Below are 25172 nucleotides of genomic sequence, written 5' to 3' on the forward strand. Positions count from 1 at the left end.
CCTAGAGTTTACATTTCATTGTAAAGCAAATTTTGTAATGATGTTCTTAATAACAAGAGAAATGAAATATTTAATTGTTGAACTACATATTGAAAACATTTTACACCATTGTTTATTTTTATAGAATCTCATGAATAGATGTGTAATATCCAAAATGCAAATGAGTAATACATTACTTGATTTTTGATTGCTAACTTTTTTTTAAAGATTTATTGATTTTATTACAAAGTCAGATATACAGAGAGGAGAGACAGGAAGATCTTCCATCCGATGGTTCACTCCCCAAGTGAGCGCAACGGCCGGTGCTACGCCAGTCCGAAGCCAGGAGCCAGGAACCTCTTCCGGGTCTCCCACAAGGGTGCAGAGTCCTAAAGCTTTGGGTCATCCTCGACTGCTTTCCCAGGCCACAAGCAGGGAGCTGGATGGGAAGTGGAGCTGCCAGGATTAGAACCGGCGCCCATATGGGATCCCGGGGCGTTCAAGGCGAGGACTTTAGCTGCTAGGCCATGCCACTGGGCCCTTTGATTACTAACTTTTAAATTGCTATCAAACTTTTTATAAATTAATGAAAGGTAGTAAGTTAACATGAGTTATTATATATAGTCATGAATATTTCCTTACAAAAAAAATTCCATAGGTTGTTAAGTGGTACATACATTTTCTACACACTGCTACATATTGCCAAACACTCCTGCCAATGTGAATGTGGTCAGTGTAATCATTGTTGATTCTCAGTGCTCAACTATTATCACAATACAAACATGTTTTAGTGCCCACCCTGATGAGTAAGAAAATGAAACTAGTTACTATTTCGGCTTGCAGTGTAGAGTCATAATTATAGAGTGATTCTTAGGAATTTGGGTCCTTACTATTAATGGACATATCTTCAAATTTTTTTCCTAAAATATATTTACTTATTTAAAAGGCAGGAAGAGATGGAGAGAGAGAGAGCTAGAAAGAGAAAAAAACTCTTCTGCCTGTCGGATCATATCTCAGTGACTGTATCAGCCACGGCTGGGCCACGTGGAAACCAGGAACCTGGAACTCGGTCTGTGTCTTCTGAGTGGAAGTTATCCAAATACTTCAGTTCAGCCATCACATGCTGCTTTCCAGGCTGCATAACAGCTGGCAGTTAGATGACAAGTAAAGGTGGAATTCAAACCTGTAAGGACTCCAGTGCAAGGTGCAGGTGGCCCAAGTGCATTCCAACCACTGTGTCAAACACTCACTTAGAATACATATTTTGAAAAATAATATGTGAAATATGCTGATATAGTTTTCATAGTCAGCCTTCTGTATCCTCATTTTTGCTTACTCCTTTAACATAAAAAAGTCTGATTTTATTCGTCTATCATTCCATGCTTTTGAATGCTCTATTTGCACTGAGTTGCTGGGGATACATGTTGTGACTCCTACACTCACAAAATTATAAGCAAACATTCAGAGTTTTAGGATACATATACTCTTTCAAAGAAAAAAAAAAACTTCAAGACTCCTCATTTGATGATGGCCTTGTTCCTGTGAGAGCCTCTCCTAAGTGTGCAAGCTCTCTGCTAAGAGAGGGTAGCCACTAGGGTCACATGGGCTGCTCTCTCATCAGTCTAGTTTAACTGTGACTCATTTGTATAGTTAAAGTTTTATCTTGGCAATCCCTTCAAATGTATGGCAAAAAAAAAAGCATTTAACTTCAACATGGATTATTCTCTTTAATACTGGGGAGATTAGAGCATTGGCATTATTAATATTTTGGACTCTTCTTTCTCGGTTGGTACTTCTCTTAAAAATTTTTGTCCTGTTATTTGTCAAACCATGGCATAAAATTGCACAGCTACAGGGATCACCAGCATTCTTTCTTTCTTTCTTTTTTACTTAGAGAAGGGGAGAACAGCAGAACAGAGAGAGAGAAGGGGAGAAACAGAGTGAAAGAGGTCTTCCATCCACTGGTTCACTTGCCAGAACTAACCTCAGTAGCCAGGGGTGAGCCAGGCTGAAGCCAGGAAGCAGGAATGTCATCTGCTCTCCTACATGGGTGGCAGACGCCCCACTGGTTAGGCCATTTTCTGCTGCTTTTTCCAAGCCATTAGCAGAAAGCTGATTCGGAAGTGGAGCAGCTGAGACTTGAACCTACAAGGAACCTGGCCTCACAAGCTAAGCGACAACACTAGCCCAACCACAGACATTTTTGTCAAGTCATCCAAATTTAAGGACCAGCAAGTATCTCAAGATTCATCTTTGCGTCCTCTTCATTTACATTTCCTTGAAACCTAAGGATATTTTCTGAACATTACGTTGTTCTATTCTTTAACCATCCTCCTGGAAATGGATAACAATGTGGTTCATGATTCTCTCACTGAAGTGGAGCTCACAAAACACACACACACACACCCCTATTTTAAGGTAATGTGATCCTAGATAAACACTCTACAATAGCCATTAAAAAAAATCCCTGAAGGCTAGCAATATCAAATTCCACAAAGGGCAAAAGGAAAGGTTGATCTGAGAGTCAGTGCTGTATTCTCATTCTACCTAACGTTAGGAGGGTCTCTTAGTTCATCCCAAAATTATGTGGAACACAGAGAAATTTTACAGAAAAAATGACGTGAAATTTCAATACTATGTACTGTTGACTTATGAAAACCATTTCCACTTTAAAATCCACAAACAAGGATAGGTGTTCCATTTGGTGGTTAAGAAGTCAAATGGGTCTTTCCCATGCCACGTCAGAGCATTTGGGTCCAGTCTTAGACCTGATGTTGATGCCAGCTTTCTGACAATGTTTGCCCCTGAATGCAGCAGCTGATCCTGCTGGCCGTGGAACAGCCGCATGGATTACCTGGCTCTTGGCTTCAGCCAGTTCTAGCCCCAGCTGATTCATGTGAGCATTTGCGGAGTGAACTAGAAGAAAGTTTGCTCTCAGTCCTATTCTTTCTGTCCTTTCACATGAATTTAAAAAAAAATAGATTCAAAAAACACAGTATGTGTAAACAGTATACATTCATTTATTAAATGAAAACACTGAGAAGTTTTCAAGCCAGATAAATTCTTAATTTAGGTAAAAATTAGCTTTAGCAGCCCTAAGTTTTCTACCTGAATAATGCCATAATAAATAAAAAGAGTGAGACTGGATGTTTAATCTTTCCAACTTACCTTGTCAAACAATATTTACATAAGGACATTTTACAGCTTTGATTCTCAAGTTCATCAGCCATAAAGTAAAAAGAGCAGGGCTCAGTGGCATGGCCTAGCAGCTAAAGTCCTCACTTTGAACACCCCGGGATCCCATATGGGCACCGGTTCTAATCCCGGCAGCTCCACTTCCCATCCAGCTCCCTGCTTGTGGCCTGGGAAAGCGGTCGACAATGGCCCAATGCTTTGGGACCCTGCACCCGTGTGGGACACCCGGAAGAGGTTCCTGGTTCCTGGCGTCGGACTAGCGCAGCATCGGCCATTGCCCTCACTTGGGGAGTGAATCATCGGATGGAAGATCTCTCTGTCTCTCCTCCTCTCTGTATATCTGACTTTGTAATAAAATCAATAAATCTTTAAAAAAAAAAAAGAGCAGAATCCTTACATTTTTTCTAATGATTCTTCTGTTTAACCGTTTGAGAAAGTTGTTATTTTATGAAACAATCTTCAGAAGTTTTAAATCTGAACTATGACTAATATTTGTGAGGCAATCAATAAGTAGACACTATTAGCAGAACTGTCTCTTCCTGTCTAATTTAAAGCATTCCATAATATTAGTGGATGCGATTGTAACCCTCATTCTAAAATGGAAGAAACAGGGGTCAGTGTAATGGCTCAACAGGTTAATCCTCTATCCAGAAGCACTCCCATCCCATATGGGAGCCACTTTGTGTCCCAGCTACTCTCATTCCTCTCCTTCCAGCTTATGGCCTGAGGAAAAAAAAGAGGAAGATGGACCAAGCCCTTGGAACCTTATACCCACAGGTGACACCAAGAAGAAGCTCCTGGCTCCTGGCTTCAGTTCAGCTCAGCTCAGCTCGGTGTACTGTGGTCATTAGAGGCATGAACCAGCAGATGAAAGATCTTTCTCCCTGTCTCTCCCTCTCTCTGCCAATCTGTCTTGCCAGTTAAAATAATCTTTATTTTAAAAAAAAGCAAGAAGAGGAGAAGAGGAGAGGAAAGGAAAGGAGAGCAGAGGAAAAAGTAAAAGGAAAACTGGAGAAGGGAAGGGAAGGGAAGGGAAGGGAAGGGAAGGGAAGGGAAGGGAAGGGAAGGGAAGGGAAGGGAAGGAAAGAAAAGAAAAGTTAAAAAGCAGCATGTAATTTTCAAATTGCTCCAAACAGTAAGAACTTAGCTCTGACTCTAAAATTCTACCTTCAAAAATTTCTGTCATTATCACTGAATGTTTTTAATCACAGGTCTTCTTTTCCAAAGTTTCCCCCATCAAAGCCATTCCCTATAATTTTTGTCAACATTAATAGAAAATAAAGAGTCACAGTATATAAGAGTTCCTATGAAAGCAATATTAAAAATTAGATAAAGAGCCTGGCGCCATAGCCTAGCAGCTAGAGTCTTCGCCTTGAACACACCGGGATCCCATATGGGCACCAGTTCTAATCCCGGCAGCCCTCCTTCTCATCCAGCTCCCTGCTTGTGGCCTGGGAAAGCAGTCGAGGATGGCCCAAAGCCTTGGAACCCTGCACCTGCTTGGAAAACCCAGAAGAGGCTCTGGGCTCCTGGCTTCGGATTGGTGCAGCTCTGGCTGTTGTGGCCACTTGGGAGTGAATCAACAGAAGGAAGATCTTCGCCTCTGTCTTTCCTGTTCTCTGTATATCTGACTTTCCAATAAAAACAAATAAATCTTTAAAAAAAATTAGAAGAAATATTCAACATTTTTCTTTATATAACTGCAAAATAATCAAAGACAAATCTTTGTGTATTTCAAGCTTCGCAAAAGCATAGTCTGAACTATTATAATAAACTTACATTTAAAAATAAATTTACATTGCCAAATGAGAAAAGCGACTTAAACAAAAGCTGATTCAGTGCTTGAAAATAATTCAAGGCATTGCACTTTTGAAGTGATTCCAAAAAGTGACATGGATATAATGCAAGATCCTAAACTACATTACAACTTTAGGATTCGGTGAATGGTTAAGGGGAGGAGTTCGTTCAAAGCTGAGCAAAAGAAAATTTTCTTTGGACTACTTAGATCAGATAATATGCTTATTTAAGGAAAAGCAAGCAGGTGGGGGTAAGTTCTGCCTGCTTAGCATGGAAGGAAAGCAGAGCTGTGCCTCATATATTGAAGGAACTGTTTCACTACAGCTCATTCTTCCAAAAATACTGTACTCAGTGGCCAAGGTCAATTTGAATTTTCGTAGTCTGCAGTATTTAAGTGCAGAACATATATGTTAAACTGATCTCAAAGGTATTCAGATACCCTGACTTTTAAAAATATTTTCTCTGTTTATTATTCAAGGATTACTAAGTTTTCCCTTGGAGATCTGGTAATGTTTAGCTTTTTGTTTTGTTTTGTATCCCAATTTCAAGTACAGCACAGTCAAGGTTCCCACTGATAATCAGTAACCTTCATTGCTTGATTGCTAAAGGCACATGGTAGGATTTGGTCACATGTCTTAGGAAAGCATTGCTGCAAATATTTCAGGCATAAGTGATCCCTTCCAGTCTAAACACAAGCTTCAGAACTTAAAGATTTCCTGGAGTGTAAGAGGAGCAGCCTGCAAGGTTAGGGAAAGCAGGAACCTCATTTTCCATGAAATTTGTAACACGATTACGAGGTACATCTGAATGAAACTTTTGAAACCTGTACTCATTATCAACATGGATGCTGAAATTCAACACTTCTAGGATTCTGAAGTCAGACTTTCTGAAGTGCTAAAAATGAGCCTACAGATAGTTCATTTATTTTCTAGCCTCACTCAGTCACTAACTACTTGGCCTATCTTCTACAAAGCAGTGTTGTTATTTGCCCTTACTAACCCTAGGTACCACAGCAGAAAATCAAAGATGGTGCACGGGCTATAAATCTTATATACAAAATGATAAAGAGCCAAATGTTGCCACTGCAAGTAAGATTAAGGTTTGATTTGTTTGTTTGTTTGTTATCAAAAAGAGCCTAGTTTCCTAATAATAGGGTATGATTTGAAAACAAATTGTACAGAAAATAAAGGTGATGATAATCTATGGTTTCAACAGCAATGTAAGATTAGATACAGAGATTAGACTCACGGAACGATAACAGATAACTTCTATATTTATATGTGGTTTGTAAGTCAAATGTTGGAGACTTCATCCCCAATGTGGTAACACCTAGGCACTAGACCTCCCAAGAGGTGGGACCCAAGAGGATGGGGCTGGGTCATTAGGGGTGCCATTCCCCTTCAGAAGGCATTAAGGGAGACTTGGGGGATGCTTGTTAGTTTTCACAAGAGTGAACTGTTCCAGAAAGTGAGTTGATCTGCTTTAATTTTGTCATGTGAGCTCTTGTTCTCACATATGGACCTGCCATGAAACCTACCATGATGTGACATAGCCAAAAGGACCCTTGCCAGACTCAGTGGCATGCTGTTTATACTATGATTTCTACTTCAAAATTCTGAGCTACATGCAATGTGTTTCTTCAGATACAACTTAATTTCGGGGATTTCATTACACCCAGGAAAAATAAGCTAATACAGGTTATGTAACCTATGCTGTGCCTTCATAACAACTAAAAAAAAGGGGGCATTTCATAAATGAAAATGTTGTAACTGAGGTAAATATATACTTGGGATATTCATCTTGGATTTCACTAAATACAACTATGCTTAAAGCTTTCACTTTCACACTACTGGAGATGGCTAGAAGCCAGAATATGCTTTTGAGAACATACTGTGCCATCTTGCGGGTCTAACTTCTCCCAGAGGTAAAATAAATCCATAGTGAAAGTGATTTTCTCAGACAATATCATGGTCAAATTTCAAAAAAAATATAAGAAAATTTTAAAAAGCCCACACTGAAAAGATGAACAAGAGTTGAGCAGACATTTTATGAAAGAGAGTATCTAAATAACAAGTATACATATGAAAGAAGTCGGATCAGTGTAAATTTAAGCAACAATGATATAACACTGCATATGTATTAGAGTATCTAAAACTAGAAATTAAGATATTAAATTTAGCAGGATTATGAAACAACAGACAAGCACAGTTGATGGGAACATAAATCATCTCAATCACTCAGTAAAGTGTTTGACATTATTTACCACAAATAAAGCTGAGTCTGCAAAAATTTTTCTAGGACCTAACTTAATTGATAGGTCAATCCAATAGCAATCCATGTACACAGCTACATATGCACATGTGCAGAAATGTCCTTAGCACCATTAATTAGAGCAGCCAAAGCTTAAGCATTCTTGCTATCTATGGAGGGTAAAGCGATAGTCCACTGTCTACATAGAGTAAAACAGAAGATGAAATAGCACTGTCATTTGATTAATAAAAATGACAGAATACGTTATACTGTAGCTACATACAGCAACATGATTGATCTCACAACACATTCCTGGGAAGAAGTCAGTTAATATGGTCCTGTTTATTAAACATTTTTCAAAAGCCAAAGGTGTTATGGGGTGTTAGAAATCAGAATACTGATCATCTTTAGGAGTAGAAAACAGGAAATAAAATAGGTATATAAGAGGCTTAGTGTGGTATAAGCAATATTTTCTCTTGTTAATGTTGCATAACTGGTTTGTATGAAACTTCTTATGACTTACGAACTTTTATTTTTTTTAAGATTTATTTATTTTTAATGGAAAGGGAGATTTACAGAGAGAAGCAGAGACAGAAAGAGAGATCATCCAAATGGCTGCAATGGATTAGAACTGAGCTGATCCAAAGCCATGATTCAGGAGTTTCTTTTGGGTTGCCCACGGTTGTGCAGGGTCCCAAGGTCTTGGGCCATCCTCTGCTGCCTTCCCAGATCATAAGCAGGGAGCTGGATGGGAAGTGGAGCAACCAGGACTCAAAGGTAGAGAATTAGCTGTTAGATCCACATCACCAGCCACCTGAGTTGTAAACTTTTATATGAACACTATGCTTCGATTTAAGAAAGTTTTAAAAGGATGTTGATAGTCAAAAGTGTTACCAAAAACATTATTCAGAATTGCGGAAAACTTCAGTAGCGACAGAATGAATTTAAAATGTGAATGTAAAAATGTTCTGAATGTTTTAAAGTGAAAGCTATCTTTAAAAATAAGTGAGGCAGCAGTATTTTACAAGACTCCAGAATTGCAGCAACTGAAACAAGGCAGATTGTACCTAATTACTGAACTCTGTATCTAATTATTGAAACCTGCCACAACAAAAATAACCTATGAGATGAGCTGCCTAGCAATGGAAATATTTAAACTATTTAAGAAAAGGCTGTCTGGCCATCTGTTAGAGAAACTGAAAGGAGGACTCCCGTAATAGGAAGAAGGCTGAAAAGGATAAACTCTTCCCTTCTACATCTTTGAGACTCTGACTCGTGGAACTGATGTTCAATATGGATGCATTCCTCCCTCCTCACCTCCTCACCTCCTCACCTCCTCCCCAATTCCCTAACACCACAATCCCTCCTCTGACTCCAAAAGGGTGATAACAGAAGGTCAGATCTTTTGTTTTTATTAGTTCTGTTTAATTTAGAGGAGCTTTCCAAAGCTGTATAGATGTGATGCATGTTCTCATCAGGATTCCGATTTAGAGAGCTATGTGTTCCGCCCACTGCCAACTAACCTTCTCCAAGAAAAAAATATTTCAGAACCTGATATTATTCCTCCTCGAATACTTTTCAAAGAATCTTAAAATATTCCACTATTTTAGAAAATACATAAGAAAGTATGTATATAATTTCCCAACAGATAACTTACTATTTTATACCTGATTATACATGTCTAAGTGGTAAGCAACATCCTAAGACACCTTCTCTTGATTCCATAGAAATTGAGAAAACAACAATTTGATAAATATGATTTCCATTCCTACATTACATATTAGGCAACTAAGATATCATTTCATTACTTTTTATCCTAATGAAATAAAATATAAACCAATGAAATCAACAAGTCACCTCAGTGCTTGCCTATCAAAAAGTATCTATTACAAAGCAGAAAATACACAAATTTTTCAGCAAGCCAATTTTACACACTCTTTCATCTCACTCTCAAGGCTGCTGCACCCAGCCCTAAATCCTGCAGATCTAATAGCCAAGGGCTCCACCTGTACCTTTCGCAAAAGGATCTTCCTTAGCTGACAGTTACACAACTCCCTACACCTCCTACCTGTGCCACAGCTGATGTGTTATTAACAGCAAAACTGGGACGGAGAGGAATAGAAAGCGCATCCTCCTTGGCTCAGGAAAGAATAAACTCTGTGACACAACTGATACCTCCCCAGAGCTTTCAATGCGATCAAGATGAATTTGGATTTTCACTGAAATCACAGCTCTGCCTGGCTTTTTTGTGGTGTTATACTTCCCCAAAACTTCACAAATTTCCTGTGAAAGAACTTTTTCAGTAAAAATGCTGCATTAAAATATACATCTTAGGCTCTACTCTAGGTACATGTTTATAGCTTATTAATCAACTACTAACTATTCAGTGTATGTGTGCTTTGCACATTGTTTTATTTTATTCAACAAATAATCAACAGTGAGAAAATTATTTTTCTTATACGGTGAAGGAGGAGAAACTCAAGCTGTTTAGTGCTGAAAATGTGCATTTTAAAAGGCAATTACTAATAAACACAAGACTCAAACAGATAATATGGTCGTATAACCTCTCTTTTTTTTCTTGTGGATCTCATTCTCTCTGGACTGTATTTTTATCCTAGAAATTTTTAAAAATGTAAAACTCTTCAACTATAGTTTTCTAGTGAAATCGAAGTTGATAGGCATTTTATTTTACAAACATTGATGTAATCTGTTTAAAATGAAGGTAAGATTGTGTGACTCATATAATTTCCATAAGGGTTTATTAGTGGACAAGCACGGTTCCATTAAAAAGGAAATAAACATCTGTATAATGCTTTCATTTTCTTGAAAGGGAACATTTTATAGAAGTTGGAAAATAGCAAGGAGGGAAAAGATCATGTCAGCACAATGTTATTGGTCACATACAACGCAATCTTATGTTTCATACAGATTTCAACACAGGAAATGGATATATTAGGAACTGCCTAATTCATGGGTTTTCCTGACCTCGGTACAGTGGTTCCTTTGAATGAAGGAAAAGCTGTAAGGAATGTTTTTATACCAGCTTCAATAATGCATATTTCAAAGCCAAAACTAGTCAGCCACCTGTTTACACAGTCAACATTCAGCAGGAAAGTAAGTGTCAACAGGCTCCACCCAGAACAGCATGGGATCTTTCCTTACTCCTCCTGAGTCTCTGATTAGGAAGGGAATATGCTATTTTTTTCCATTCACCAAATCAAGGATTCTTGGATTACAACCTCAGTGAAAAATAACACTCCTCCCTCTCGGCTGCTGAGCCACTTAAAAGAGTTATGTATTCCTGTTACATTAGACTGTAAACAGAGCCCATGTCTTATACATCTCTGTGGCAAATATCAGGTACAAATAAGATAGACTGGTTTGTGATAGCATCAGAAAACATTCCATAAGGTTTTAACTTAATATTATTATTTCCAATGACCAACAATTGCTAGATTCATAATAATATCCACAGGCAACTGATTATCTCAATGAATCCTTTGAATCACTTTCCCTATGAAAAACTCAATCATACTTCATATTTTGCTAAAAAATACAAATATGAGCGTTGCATATTTTCTACATTTTCATAATCACATTTCTAGCAGCTTTAATTCTATTAACAAAAATTATGTCATTTAGTAAATATTTGTTATACATCCTGCAAGGTACCAGCATGTAAACAGCTTTCGTTGTGGGAGACAGAACATGTAATGCAGAGATAAGGATTCTGCTTGGGACATGTCATTCGATGCCAGAATAAGTGGCTTGGATCTCAACTCTTTCACTTCCAATCTAGCTTCCTGATAGTGCACACCCTGGAAGGCAGATGGTTGTTGAAGCAATTGGATCCATTCCTCTTACATGAGACACTCAGACTTACTGCCAGGTGGCCCTTCTCAGCCTGACTCCACCCTGGATGTTGCTGGTATCTGGGGAGTAAACCAATAGATGGTTCCATTTCTGCCTCTCTCTGCCATTTGCATCAAGTAAAAATAAATAATTTTTAAAAATTATTTTAATAGGCAATATTAATACAAAGGAGGTCTTTAGTACAGAGAAGAACACTGTGGTTAAAAAAATATATACTTTTAACGTTCTATTATGAAGAACCCAGAGTCTGAGTCTAGTCTAATTAGCCTGAGTCTAATTTCTGTTATTGTAACCACAGAACCATACTAAATCCTCTGCAGTTAGATCATACTACTCCTCACATTACTAAATTAATCACCAGATGCTCACTTTCCAATGAGTGACCCCAGGTACAAAAATGGGAACAGTCCACCACAGCTCCACGTCTACATCAAAACAAAGCACCTGGTTTGCAGATTCTGTTGCCTGTCAAATCCATCTTTTTCTCAACATTAGTTCCCTTATTTCTTTTACTACCTATTTCTTGAGCTGTTGTAATCACCTCTTCCACTGTCCTGTCTCCTATATTTCATTCTCCAATGCTTATTTCTACATACTTACTTCCAGTGTATTACATTGTAATTTTTACTGCTGTGAGAAACAGAGAGGCAGAGATGGGTACAGAGTTATCATCAACTGATTCAACCCCAAATGCCTACAACAGCTAGCACAAGGCCAGGCCAAAGTTCAGAACTCAACTCAGATCTGTGTCCCAAGCTGTTGAACCAACGGCCCTGCCTTTCAAGGTCTATTCTTGCAGGATATGAAGGTTATAGGTTAGCATATAGGTTCAATTTTAATGTCTTAATGTACAGCAAAATGGAAACAAACCTGAAGAGTTCATATCTTTTAAATTAATGCCTAACTTAACGTCTCAATGCCATCTTAAAATTTTTTTCTGCTTATTTTTTTAAATTCATAAACAAGAATTATATTGATTTATATGGCACAATGTTACATTTGATACACATAAACATTGGGAATAATCAAATTTGCTTAACTAGCACATCTATCATCTCAAATATTTACAGCATGTGCTTTTGTCCATTAACAGTTCAAACTTAACAGGTAAAGACTGAACAAGAAAGGTCAGAGTAATCCATGACTACTAACTTTGCCTCCAACACCCTCCTCTGCCACATTCTATCACCACACAATGATAAGCTTACGTTCACAATAATGATCAAATTGTCTCATATTCTTATGTCCTATCAGCTTCCTGATTCAAGCAACCATCCACCTCCTCTTACATGATTTTGGTTCACTGACCCCTGGCTTATATTCTGTATGACAGTCTCAATTTTTCTCTGTACTAAAGGCATACTAATGTCTTCATATCTGTAGAAACATACCAATGTCTGAATATATCATTCCTCAACTCACTTTTATATAGGGAGTTTATATTTCCCTTTCGTAATACTAACAATGTCTTAAAAATTTCCTTTATTTTTATATTTATTTGAATATTCACTTACTTTTCTATACTTTAAAAAAATTATTTTCCATGATATAATTTTGTAGGCATAGGGATTCCCCACTTCCTCCTCCACAATTTCTCTTCCCACCATTTCTCCCATATTTTTATAGCAGTGTAGTCCTTGAGTAACATCTACAAGTTTACCATTCTGCTATTTTAAGTGTATTAGGACATTGTAAGTATAAGCAAAGGTACAAAATCTGATATCATATTCTCAAGGTATGTTTAGTGCTCTCATTGGAAATCCTCCTTTTATACAGGAGCAGAGATGCATGCTGCAATGTATCTTCACTTCCAAGTATGTTAGTCTCCATTATACAATTCATGCATGAGAGTAAATTCAAATGACTAAGAGACACATGAAAAAAGATGATCAGTTTCCTCAATATTGGGATATATGAATAAAAACCATATTAAGGTTCCACCTAACTCCAGTGAGATTGGCCTACATTCAGAACTCTAGTAGCAACACCTGCTGATGTGAATAGAGTGAATAAGTTACCTTACTCTACTGTTGAGAGTGTAGGCTACTATAGCCACTATAGAAGTCAGGATGGAGAGTGCTAAGACAACTGAAAATTGATCTACTGTTAGGCCCAGCTATCCCATTCCTAGGAATAAAACCAAACGAGTGAAATCTGCAAATGAATAAGTGAACTACAAAATTCACAATAGCGAAGGCATGGAAATAACACACATACCCATCAAAAGAAGAATGGCTAGACTGTAGTACATCTACTCCATGGAATATTACACAGCAATTAAAAAGACTGAAACTCACTATCTGAAGCAAAGTGGTCCTAACTGGAGACCATTATACTCAATGAAATAAACCAGTCTCAAAGCATAAATACTATATGTTCTCTCTGATTAAGGCAATCTTCATGCAAAATACTAAACAAATGGATATATAGCTGAACAAGTATATACAAATATTCGCATAAATTATTCACTTTCTTCCATAAACAACTCTGAACTCCACATGCATACAAAACCCAGTGCATCTTCAATAGCTAGCACAATGTGTGGTAAACAGCCAGGCATAACCAGAACTTTTGTTCAGGTAAAGTGGAGGTGTAAGATCAGCATCAGAAACACATTGAGAAAACTAAATAAGCAACCACAAGGTGGTTGTTATCATTTCCAGAGTAATTATATTAGAGAAACCAACAGAGGAGAAAAGAGATAGGTCAAGTATGTAAATATCTCACTCAGGGTAGTCTAGAAAAAAATGGAAATTTTTATCTCAAAATAATCTATTTTACATTGTTACACTCATTTCCACCTACTTTATTCTTTGCACATGTATCAGTTCTGGTTCCCTAAAATTTTCCTTAGTCTTTATCATACCCATGAAATCCTCTCAAGGTACATATACACATATAGAAGAAATTAGAAGGCATTTAGATACTAAAACAGATTACTTCATACTTAATATGAGCCTTTCTAGAAGAGGATTTATCTAAACAACAAGTAGGCCAAGTGAACCACTGAATCACGAGAGATTTTAAAGGAAGTATAATTTTCAAGCGTTTTTATTCTTTGAGTAGCAGTTATACAAACTTTTAAGTTACCTCAACCCCATTCCCTCCCAGGGCACAGCCTTGAGATCAGATGTCAAAGCGGCAGACTTGCAGGAGCATGAATGTATAGACTAAGCAAATATTACAACATGAGCATTGAAAGCGCTGGGGTGGAGGCTCGCATGGATGAGGACAGAGAGGAGTGCTGTTTCCAGAGATCAAGTTTCTACAGCAGACCAAATTCTAGGCCTAAGTAGGGAAACTAAGAAGTCACTTTCACGATGCTTCAAACAGGGGAAGAAACAGGACTCTCAGAGTAAGAATATGTGCAACAGCAGACCTAATCTAATATTCCACCTATGTTTAAATTATCCTATAAAATTGCTATTGAATTAGTATTAGGCCACGCAGGTCAACTTTATTGATTCTCAAACCATGTCACAATATTTCCAACATGTACTTTCAAGAAAGAAAAACAAAAGGAAGCCAATGTAGTTTCAAGGTGAAGCCCTCGATTTACCTTGCACTCACAAATGGTCATTTCCCCTGGATTGTTCAGGCTACTTGGCTCTATGTATCTTCAGGTTTCATAAAACTCATTTATGATATTTATTGATAGTGAAATAAAACTGATCAAGTTCCATGACTATTATGAATTTGCGTATCAAAAGCCAACCTATTCTCTGTATTTTATCTTATATGACCATTTCCCCCTTCATCTCCTACACCATCAAGGATTCCTCTTTAATGGACCCCCCCATTAGTATTAAATCTAAGGTAATACTAACTTAAGACAAAATAAAATGTTTTTTTATGCCTGATCCCAAATCAACTCTCTGCTGACATCACTGTAAAAATCCTCCAAAGGCAGTTAAGATTCAGTAACACACCTTTCCTTTTCTTAATCTATTTCATATGAATCATTTACTCACATGCCTTTGCCCAAAAGAAAAAAATAATGCTCACAAAAATAATCAATATATCTTGCCATTTTCAATCATGTGTTATGGTTTGAGTTATATACCTCAAAGACAGTTGATGAAATTTAGATTTCTAGTACCCCAAAATGCAGCCTATTTAGAAATAAGGCCCATGTGTATGTAGTCAAGTTGCATATGTAATAACAAACAGGTCATATTTGATTAGGGTGGGCACTAATCCAATAATGATTCTTCTCTTTATAAAAAGAGGAAGCAGGGATGCAGACACACATACATTGGCAGAACAATATATGATGATTGAGGTGGAGATTTAAATGGGAAAAGGCAAAGAACTGCCGTCAACACTTCAAAGTCATCCAGAATTTTCAAGGTCATTCAGAACCCAGTACGTACATGTATTTCTCTCCTTACCTTTTAAAAACCTTTCTCACCCTGTAACTGAAAAATATTCTCCCAACTTCAAATATGTGTTAATCATATTCAATTACCTAAACAACACATAACCTTTTCCCCCCAAATACACTGAACATTTTATCTGCACAGGAAATTAGCAACAGCTCTAATAGTGAAAGAAACTACAATGTTTTTAATGGAAAAAAAATTGGTAAAATATCTTTCCTTATATTTTTAAATATTTTCAAACTCTGCAAAAATTTTCATCAATACTAACTCCCGTTGTTTTTCGAGGAGCCAATTACTTACCGTTTCAGCATGAGCATTTGTCCTTATTATTAAACTTAGTTCTGAACATTTTAAGATTTCAAAGACTACTTTCACTATTATTATATAAACAAAGGATGGAAGTAAATCTATAGGCCAAGTACTATCACTTTTACGTATCTGATCTGAAACACATTTTGGAAAACCAAGTTCCTGGATGCTGCAAAATCAGGTGTTTCTATTTTGTGGTATCCATTGTACCTCCCAACAAAGATCTAAAAAGCAGAGTCTTAGACCATTTCCAGAAATTACATAAAATCAAGTAGGCAAAGGCAAAACTTACGGTTGGGGAGAGGGAGGGTTGTGACCTTTGGAACACAACAGAAAACCAGGCTGAAAATTTAAGCCTGCCTGGAAGTTGGACATAGCAACCAGTCTGTCAACTAAGGACATTTTCTCTACCATAAGTGTTTAGAACCCTAGGTGTTTTGTTTCGTTTTTGTTTTTTAACTATTTGGGTAATTTTACCAGAGGAAACAGGAGACTTAAAATTTTAGGGACAGGCCCAGCACAACAGCCTAGTGGCTAAAGTCATCATCTTGAATGTGCCAGGATCCCATAAAAGTGCTGGTTCTAATCCCGGCTGCTCCACCTCCCATTCAGCTCCCTGCTTGTGGCCTGGGAAAGCAGTCAAGGAAGGCCCGAAGCCTTGGGACCCTGCATCCACGTGGGAGACCCGGAAGAGGCTCCTGGCTTTGGATTAGCACAGCTCCGGCCACTGCAGCCACTTGGGGAGTGAACCAGTGGATGCAAGTTTGTCTCTGTATCTCCCTCTCTCTCTGTGAGCCTGACTTTCCCAAAACAAACAAAACAAAACAAAACAAAAAACTTTAGGAATGTATTCCTGTAATTACATTTAACAGTCATTTTATCTGTCATGAACCCCTTTTCATGCTAGATAGTAAACACTATAAACACTATATTAATTGACATATCTCTTGGGTCTGTTTTCAGTTGGGAGAAATGTACTCACGCTCACTTTCCCACTGAGATTGTCTTCTTCTCTCACTGCCAGGGCCTTCAGAAAATTGTCTTGCAGAATTTTTCCAGCACTTGTTAGGGTCCTTTAAAAAACAGATTTTTAGTTATAATACATTAGCTAAAAAATAGAGCTTACAACACTCTGGGGCCAATAATCATGCTTCTTTTTCTTAAATGACACCTTGTAACATAAAATCCATAGACATAATACAGAAACTGTATTATGAGAAATATATTCATGAGTTTAAAAATGTTTCTTGTTTCAGCATTAGTTTATCTAGTAATTCTATATTTTCCATAATCTTTATGAGGTATCCTTGCACAAAGAGTATCTCTAAATTTATCTTAACTTTATACTTATACTCTTTATAAAGAATTAGGATGAAGATTATAAATGATATGCATATCATAACATCCAGAATCATTTTCATTTCAACGGTAATTTTATTATTTTTATTGCATCATGAAAACTGAACATACTTATACCTTGGACTTGTCACCAAAACTTTTAATTTTCTTACAATTTAAGTAAAATTTTTAATTAACTTAAGAAAATTCAAATATTAGGTGTTTAAATAAATATGGTTACTGGAACAGAAAACAATCTTAGCTTCTCAGTGAAGAGTCAAGACAAGAAAGCAAACCACAGTAAGTTACCTCAAATAAAAGAACATGTTAAGAACCCACGAAGGAGATGAATTTACTTCAAATAAACTTAAAATTTCAAGCGTGATTTGTAAAATAATAATTCTTTTTTTCCTATGGCAGTTTCCTATGTATTCAACTAACTTTTTATTGTGTGTATATGTATAGCAGTTAGTTATAGTGAGGCAAGATGATAAACACATAATTCCCATTCTCTCATAGCCTGATGTCTCTTAGAAAGTTATACACAATAATGGAATAATATTAAAAAAACCTCTAGTTATATAAAAGTATCAGAACAGTTCATGCAAGAGATACTCTACCAATTTATTTTTTTTAATTTATGCTGAATTTGCATGCAGTTATTCTTGAACTAAATGTTCCAAGATGAGATTACTAGCCAGATTAGAAGAGGCTCCGCACTAATTTCACAGACAAAAAAGGATTCAGAGTAAGATGCTAGACAACCTCAAGTGACAGCAAGTCAGTCAGAAACTAGATGCAGGAATTGAGGCAGATCATATAATAATTAATGAAATGCAACATGTTTACAGATTGTTATAAGCGGCTCATGAGGCCAGGCGAGTAGAAGGAACAGGGCCAGAATTTAAACCCAGAAACTTTGGTCCTTGAGCTCATTTTCCACTCGGCTGTCATGTGTCTTGGCACAGGCCTGGATGCTGCTTAAGGAGTCTGCAGCTTGTCTACCAAGAAGGTACTGAATCACAAGGGCCTGCTGGAAGGAGAGAGGAGATTGTTTAATCCGTACATTGGAAAGAAAATGGTTCAGTCTGGAGAAATAAAGCTGAAGGGAATTAACAGTGGGAGAGGTTAATTAGGAACTACTCCAAAGTCTTTACAAGGCTAATGATCTGATGTGAAGCAGTAGTGCTAAATTCAGGCAGGAAAAGAGAGGTTACACAAATATTTACGCTGTAGAATGAGCCTGGGATGGCTTTTTCTGAGGAGTTGATATGAGGTTGTTCCTCTGTATCATTAACTCACTATAAACATGCATAACATGTCACCTAATGAACATCATGTTCTAGAGATAAAACTTTCTGAATTATCAAAATTTTCCCTTTTGTTTTCCTAGCTTTGTGTTCTTGTGCTTGTAACATCAATATCAACTAGTAATCCAAGCACCTTAAAAAGACATGACAAATAACTGCTAGTTAGTACCAGAGGAAAGAATTAGATATTTGAGATATTTTTAAATCAGCTTTTTCTGTCAAAAATTACTTTCATATCACTGTATACCTTATGAGTTGCTCTATTATAAAATCTCTAACATATAAAACTTATTTTGCCAGTGGCTTGATCAGAAAACATGTATTGTCCTCCTATTTCTCAAAAGACAATTCCAACTGCTTGGTCAATTCTCACCTAATGTCTGGTCTATGGTCTGTTTAAAAGCCACAAATAAAGCTACAGCTGTGGGATCTCTGCTACTTGGCCTGTGTGGGAGCTCATAAGAACACAGCACACTGTGTCCCTGGGGGAGACCCCTGGCAGTGGTCCTCAACCTGACCTGACCACCGTCCAAACAGGCAAGCGCAGTGGGCTGCACACTGGTTTTCCTTCTCTGTCCTGGGACGATCTCTGCTGAGACCTTCTTGATACACAAGTCTGAGAAGCCGATGCGGTCCCACGTTGCTTGACGGCCACATGTGGTGCATGTGACCTGCAGGACTGGAAGTCCCAGACTGATAGAGCTGCCTTCTAGCCAATTACAGTGCCATTGCTGGGTGGGAGGATTGTTGAGGATGTCCTTCTGCCTTCCCCTTACCTTGGGCTATAAAAGATCGTACCTGCTTTGCCATAAAAGGACATGCTCAAACAGAATCTCCCCAGCGATTCTTGCTGAGGCACACCATTACCTCATCCCCTTGGTGGTGGCTTAGAGCCTGCTCATAAGAACCCTCGAATACAATAATATTGAGACTCTTGCTCTTTTTGTCAACCAATACCCCTTATTACTTATTGGCAACAGAATCCTGATTTTTGTTTTGACAATGGTTGCCTCCCAGGCACATTAGCAGGAAGCCCAACTGAAAGTAGAGGCAGGACTTGACCAAGCACTGTCATAAGAAATGCAGGCTTCCCAAGAGGCCAGTTAACTCAGTACACACAACTCATTTAAAAGCATCATGCAGCATCATGAACCACCAAGATTAATGAATATACAACCATTCTAGGAAATGTTACAATGATACTGATAGTCTGTTAAGACAAAAATTGTTCCTTCTGAATGATTATTCAGGACTCACATACACACACATTTCCCATGAACTGGAAAAGGAAGATAGAAGTTTCGTTATGTAAATTGGGAACTGAAAGGATTTGAGTAACCCATCAGCTATGTGCAGCAGAGGAAAAGCAGGTTACATTAATAATTAACCTTTCACTATATTACATATGAAAACTTGAACTTATCTGCAGAAGAAAATATTAGGAAAAGAGAATTGTTAACGTAGTATGTGGTAAGAAATACTTAAATCTACAACATGCATTATTCTTATATAACTAGGTTTGCTTAATAGTCAGTAACCTGAAAAATCTTGCTTAAATAAATATTATAAAAGGAGTTACTTCCTCCAGAGTGAAGGTCTATTGCAAGAGCTAAGAGTTACCAGTTCTATAAACACAAGAACTCTATGTTTCTTGTTTATACTTCACTACTTCTTCCAACACTGGAAAAATTTATATGAATAAGTTACTTTTTAGAATATTTAATTCTTTGCAAAAGCTATTTATATAATCCTACATAAATGACTCCACATATTCTTCAATCCTCAAAAATTTATACTACTGGTTTTTACAATTTAACTATGTTGCTTATGTGTTCTAACACATATATTTGTTACATTAGGTTTATATTGAAAAAGTAAATTAAAAATGAAAATCTAAAGGATAAATGCAGCTTCAAGAATATACTACTTTCATTGGTTTTACATTTTTATGATTATTTTACTGAAAAGACAGGGACAGCTTTGCAGGTATACTACCCCTCCATTCAGTCCTTAAATGCTTGTAACAGCCAGATTGACCTAGGCCAATGCTAAGAGACCAGAGTGACAGGAACCCATCCACTTGTGCTAGCATTGCTGCCTTCCAAATGTGGAGTAACAGCAAATGGAATCAGAAGTGCAGCCAGAACGCAAGCCAGGCAGTCCAGCTGGTCCAAGCAGCTTCCTAATCACTGAACCAACTGCCTTCCTTAACCATAAATTCTTAATCTTTTGTGACATTAATCATAATATGATTTTAAATGTACAACTGAGTGTTCTAACAGGCAAGATTTGATTGATCATTAAGATCTATGCTAATAAAGTATTTTTGTATATCATCAAATCAGGTCACTGACTAATCGTAGACACACTGCTTTCCCTAGATTCTTAAGTCTTTATTCTGCTTTTCTAAAGTCTTATATCAAAGCACTGTATCAATATCATATTTTCACATTATAAAAACAATGAGAATACACTTGAGAACACAAACAAGAAGGTGCTGGGAGCAGGGAAGACAGTGAGATATGTAGCCACCATAGGGAGACATTTCTGACAGCCAGCAAAGCTTAGTTGTCCTAGGAACTTGACAAAAACTGATAAGGCACAATCATCATTCCAGTGCAAACTGAAGTTCTGATCCACTGCTCCATTCAGAGGGGACCTGATTTCTTTTAAAGCCAATGAACTCCATACATTTGCATATCTAGGATTCATGTTCATTTCATTAGCACTTGTATGCATACATAGTAATGCTTCCATTAGTTAGTTTCTTGCATATTGTATGAAAAAATTTAATAGAAAATAAAAAGTTTAAAAAGATAGATTAATAAAAATCTGTTACCAAAAATATATTGGCTTAATAAAAAAAACACTTACCTTTGAAAAGATAATATTCAGAACTATCTTTATACCCAATTTAAGTTTGTTAGCAGAAATATTTGTATTTGTCTTCATATTGTCTCAAATAATATAAATTGCAAATTTTAGAGGCTAAGTAGCAAATATGTGCAAATGTGATAACATGTGACTTTACCTATTCCAAATGCATGTATTTTGACAACTCAAGAAACACCAGTGATACGCTTTGGTGTATGTTGACATAAAACACGTGCGGTGCACTCAGGAGGTGATTATGGACACTCCCTCCAGAAAAAACATGACACGTTTTCTTTGTTCTGTTTTTTAAATATATTCTTATTTTGTATTTTGAATTATGTGCTACAATTTTGTGTAGGCTGGGATTCCCCCCCCAAACTCCCACCCCCCGTCAGATTTTTCCCATTTTGTTACAATAGTGTAGTCCTTTAGAAGGAATCATAATTCTTCCAGTCTCTTATTTAAGTGTACCCCAACATTGTTGGGACAGACAATGTCAGGAGGAGAAAATATCTACTTACTCTTCAAAGTATTTCATAAGTTTCACTAATACCGGCAAATTTTCACATGGCTTCTCAGAGTATTGTTGTTTTTGGTCCTTTATGAGTCAGTCTGAGCTCCCACAGCAACATGCACTGCAGTGAGTGGCAACAATGCAGAAATGCATCATGTCCAGGTTCAGGTGGCAGAACATCTGAGTAGCATGACATCATGGTCAAGCTCTGGAGAGGACATGCTTCCTGGGTTTTAGAGTGCCATCTTCTCATCGTATTCTCAAGTGGTAGAAAAAGCAAGAAAATATCTCTGGTAACTCTTTTTATCAGGGCATTAATTCTGTCCTGAGGGCATCAATTCATGTCTGATCTAAACTTAATCACTTCCCAAAGACCCCATCTGTGTAAACCATCGTGCTGAAGGGTTATTCTTTTCAACATATGATTTGCTGAGGGGTGGGGGAAGGCGAGGTAGGATGGAGGGACACACACTATAGTTCTTAGTGTACTCTTTCCCTTTGCAAAACTCATTTTAAAATTGCATTTGACTTATTTTCTTCACACATCTGTCTTGCTTGGCTTATCACCTGTTTTAGACAACTTGGAACTACATCAAGTTTCTACATCAAGTGAAAACTGTTGGAAGTAAGCTCATGTTTTCAGCTCCTATCATGCAAGTTTATAGGATTAAGTTACTGAAATCAGTTGTTTCTTACCAGCTCTCCTTAGCAAGACGCAAAAAAACTTCGGTGATTTTTATCATTCTCTGTCCATACAATAGAAAGGTCCTATTCCTTGACTAAAAATTTGATAACATAATAAGAATAATTTTAATCTTTGTAAGTGTGAAATATAATAAGTATACATAAAATAGAATGTTTTAGTAAAGGGTCTACTAAACCTTTAAAAAAACATTATTGGAATTCATCACCTTGGTCAAAAAATAAATATTGAACAATGGCTCCCCCTTAAAGGCCCCTGCACACAAATCCATCTTATCACATCCTCCACCAGTAACAACCATGCCTCCTCGGATTTCCAATGTCCACTCTTGCCACATCTTGTTTTTATCTCTTTCACAACCATCATTCCCTTTTAATTCTTAAGTATATATCTCCAGCAAATACCTTTCAGCTTTTCCTGGTTTTGAACTTCCTATAAACGGATTCACAAAGTATGTATGTATAATCTATTTTTTCATGAATATGTTTATGATGCATATAATTTTAACGCATGCATGAGCTGCAATTCATTTTTTACCATATTCTCCTATATGAATATGCAATATTAATCATTTTATCATTATAGATTTCAAACTTTTTTCTGGTTTGAATCTGTTATAAAGATGATGCTGAGGTGGGCATGGTGAGGCACTGGTTTAAGCCATTGCTTGGGACACCAATATTCCTTATTGATATTCCAAATCACGGCTAATCTGCTTCCAATCCAAGTCCCAGCAGATTCACGTGGAAAGCAGCAGATAATGGCTCAAGTGCTTGAGACGCTGCTGCTCACTGTGAGAGATACAAAGGGCCTTCCTGAATCCTGCCTTCAGCCTAGACAAGTCCTCCCGGCTGTTACCAGGGGAGTAAAGCAGCAAATGGAAGACTCCTTCTCTCTCTGTCTCTCTCTATTTGCCTTCTCTCACTCTCTTCTCTCTCTCACACACACATATACCGAGGGCAATCAGGAGACATGCTTCATTTTTCAAATAAATAAATAAATCTTCAAAAGCAATAAGTAAACATAATGCTAGAATATCCCATACATGTAACCTAGATATGAGGTTCTCCAAACTCAATGTCTAGCAATACAGTAGCTGTTTAATCGAATAACTTCGTTTACAAAATGTGTCAACATGCTTCCAAAATGGTTCAACCAATTCACACTCCTATATGAAAGTTCCTATTGCAGCACATCATTCCCAAAGGAGATATTTTAGACCTTTTTAATCATAACCAACAGTCAGTGGCACTTCATAATTCTTTTACTTTGCTTTACTCTAATTATTCAATGTTTGGCTACTTAAATCACCTCCCATGCAAAGTGCCTCTTCTAGTCTTTTGCTACTATCTAGTTTTTATATCTTATTGATTTTTAGTTCTTTATATACTCTGAATATTAAGATTTTTAAAAATATATATTTATTTATTTTTATTGGAAAGTCAGATATATAGACAGAAGGAGAGACAGAGAGAAGGATCTTCTGTCAGTTGATTCACTCACTAAGCGGCCTCAATGGCCGGAGATGTGCTGATCTGAAGCCAGGAGCCCGAAACCTCTTCTGGGTCTCCCACATGGGTGCAGGGTGCCAAGGTTTTGGGTTGTCTTTGACTGCCTTCCCAGGCCACAGGCAGGGAGTTGGATGGGAAAAGGGGCTGCTGGAATTAGAACCAGCACCCATATGGGATCCTCGTGCATGCAAGGCAAGGACTTAAGCCACTAGTCTACCGTGCCAGGACCCAAATATTAGGATTTTTATTATATGCACTACAAATGTATGATCTTTCAGGTAGCTTATCATTTAAATCTCTTGTTAGGCTTTTGACAATAAGAAAATCTTAATTTGGATGCATGTCAACACAAATTTTTTTGTTACTGATTTGTTTTCAATTTAAACAAAATTCTCTCACCCTTTGTTTATCCATGTATTTCCCTGCACTGTTTTAAAATTTTACTGTGTGACGGGTGTTGCAAGTAAAATCATCACTTGCAACACCCACATCTCCTATCAGAATCCAAGTCCGAGGCTTGGTTGCTTGGCTCTTCTGATCCAGTTGCCTCTAGGCAGCAGGTGATGGCTCCAGTCACCCACTGGATGGAATTCCTGACTCCTGTCTACAATATAGCCTAGTCCAGATGTTGTGGGCATTTGGGAAGCAAACCAGTAGAAGGAAGATCTCGTTTGCTATCACTGTTTCAAAGTCAATCGATCTCCTTTTAAAAAATTATTTAAGAAGAAACTGCAATGCCAATCTGTCATGTATCACTTACATGTATCTGCATAGCTCTGTTTCTGACTTTCCTATTTCATTTCAGTTTCCAAGCTTTATTGGACAGACAAAAAGAGAGACCAGAGGAAGAAGAGCTTCATCTGCTGCTCTATCCTTCTCTGGTTAGAAATGCTGATAGCTAGCTATCAATAAGAAAAATATCCAGCAAAGGGACGCAGGAGAGTTTCACAAGTTGAAAAAATATTTTCGATAGTTCACCGACACGGACTACCGAGACTTCGTAAATAGTACGAAAAATAAAATCACTTGCTGTCATTCGTGGCACGGGAAGGGCACTTTATTATTTTCATATCTCAGCAGATAAATGTTACAACTATGGAGATGAACCTACATATGTAGAAAACATTCACTTCACCC

General features: G+C 37.3%; 1 protein-coding gene across 2 annotated transcripts in view; it reads right to left on the reverse strand.

Annotated features, from left to right (window-relative positions):
* CFAP299 (cilia and flagella associated protein 299) overlaps nt 1-25172 on the reverse strand; it is a 517974-nt gene that overhangs the window by 313293 nt on the left and 179509 nt on the right. The window contains exon 3 of one of the 2 annotated variants that reach the window (XM_058667165.1): nt 16774-16858. In XM_058667165.1, coding sequence (XP_058523148.1) covers nt 16774-16858 — 85 coding nt within the window. Of the gene's footprint in view, nt 1-16767; nt 16859-25172 lie in introns of both variants that reach the window. The other variant, XM_004590614.4, reaches the window with a different exon arrangement.

This window comes from Ochotona princeps, chromosome 7, assembly GCF_030435755.1.
Source record: "Ochotona princeps isolate mOchPri1 chromosome 7, mOchPri1.hap1, whole genome shotgun sequence".
Lineage (NCBI taxonomy): Eukaryota > Metazoa > Chordata > Mammalia > Lagomorpha > Ochotonidae > Ochotona > Ochotona princeps.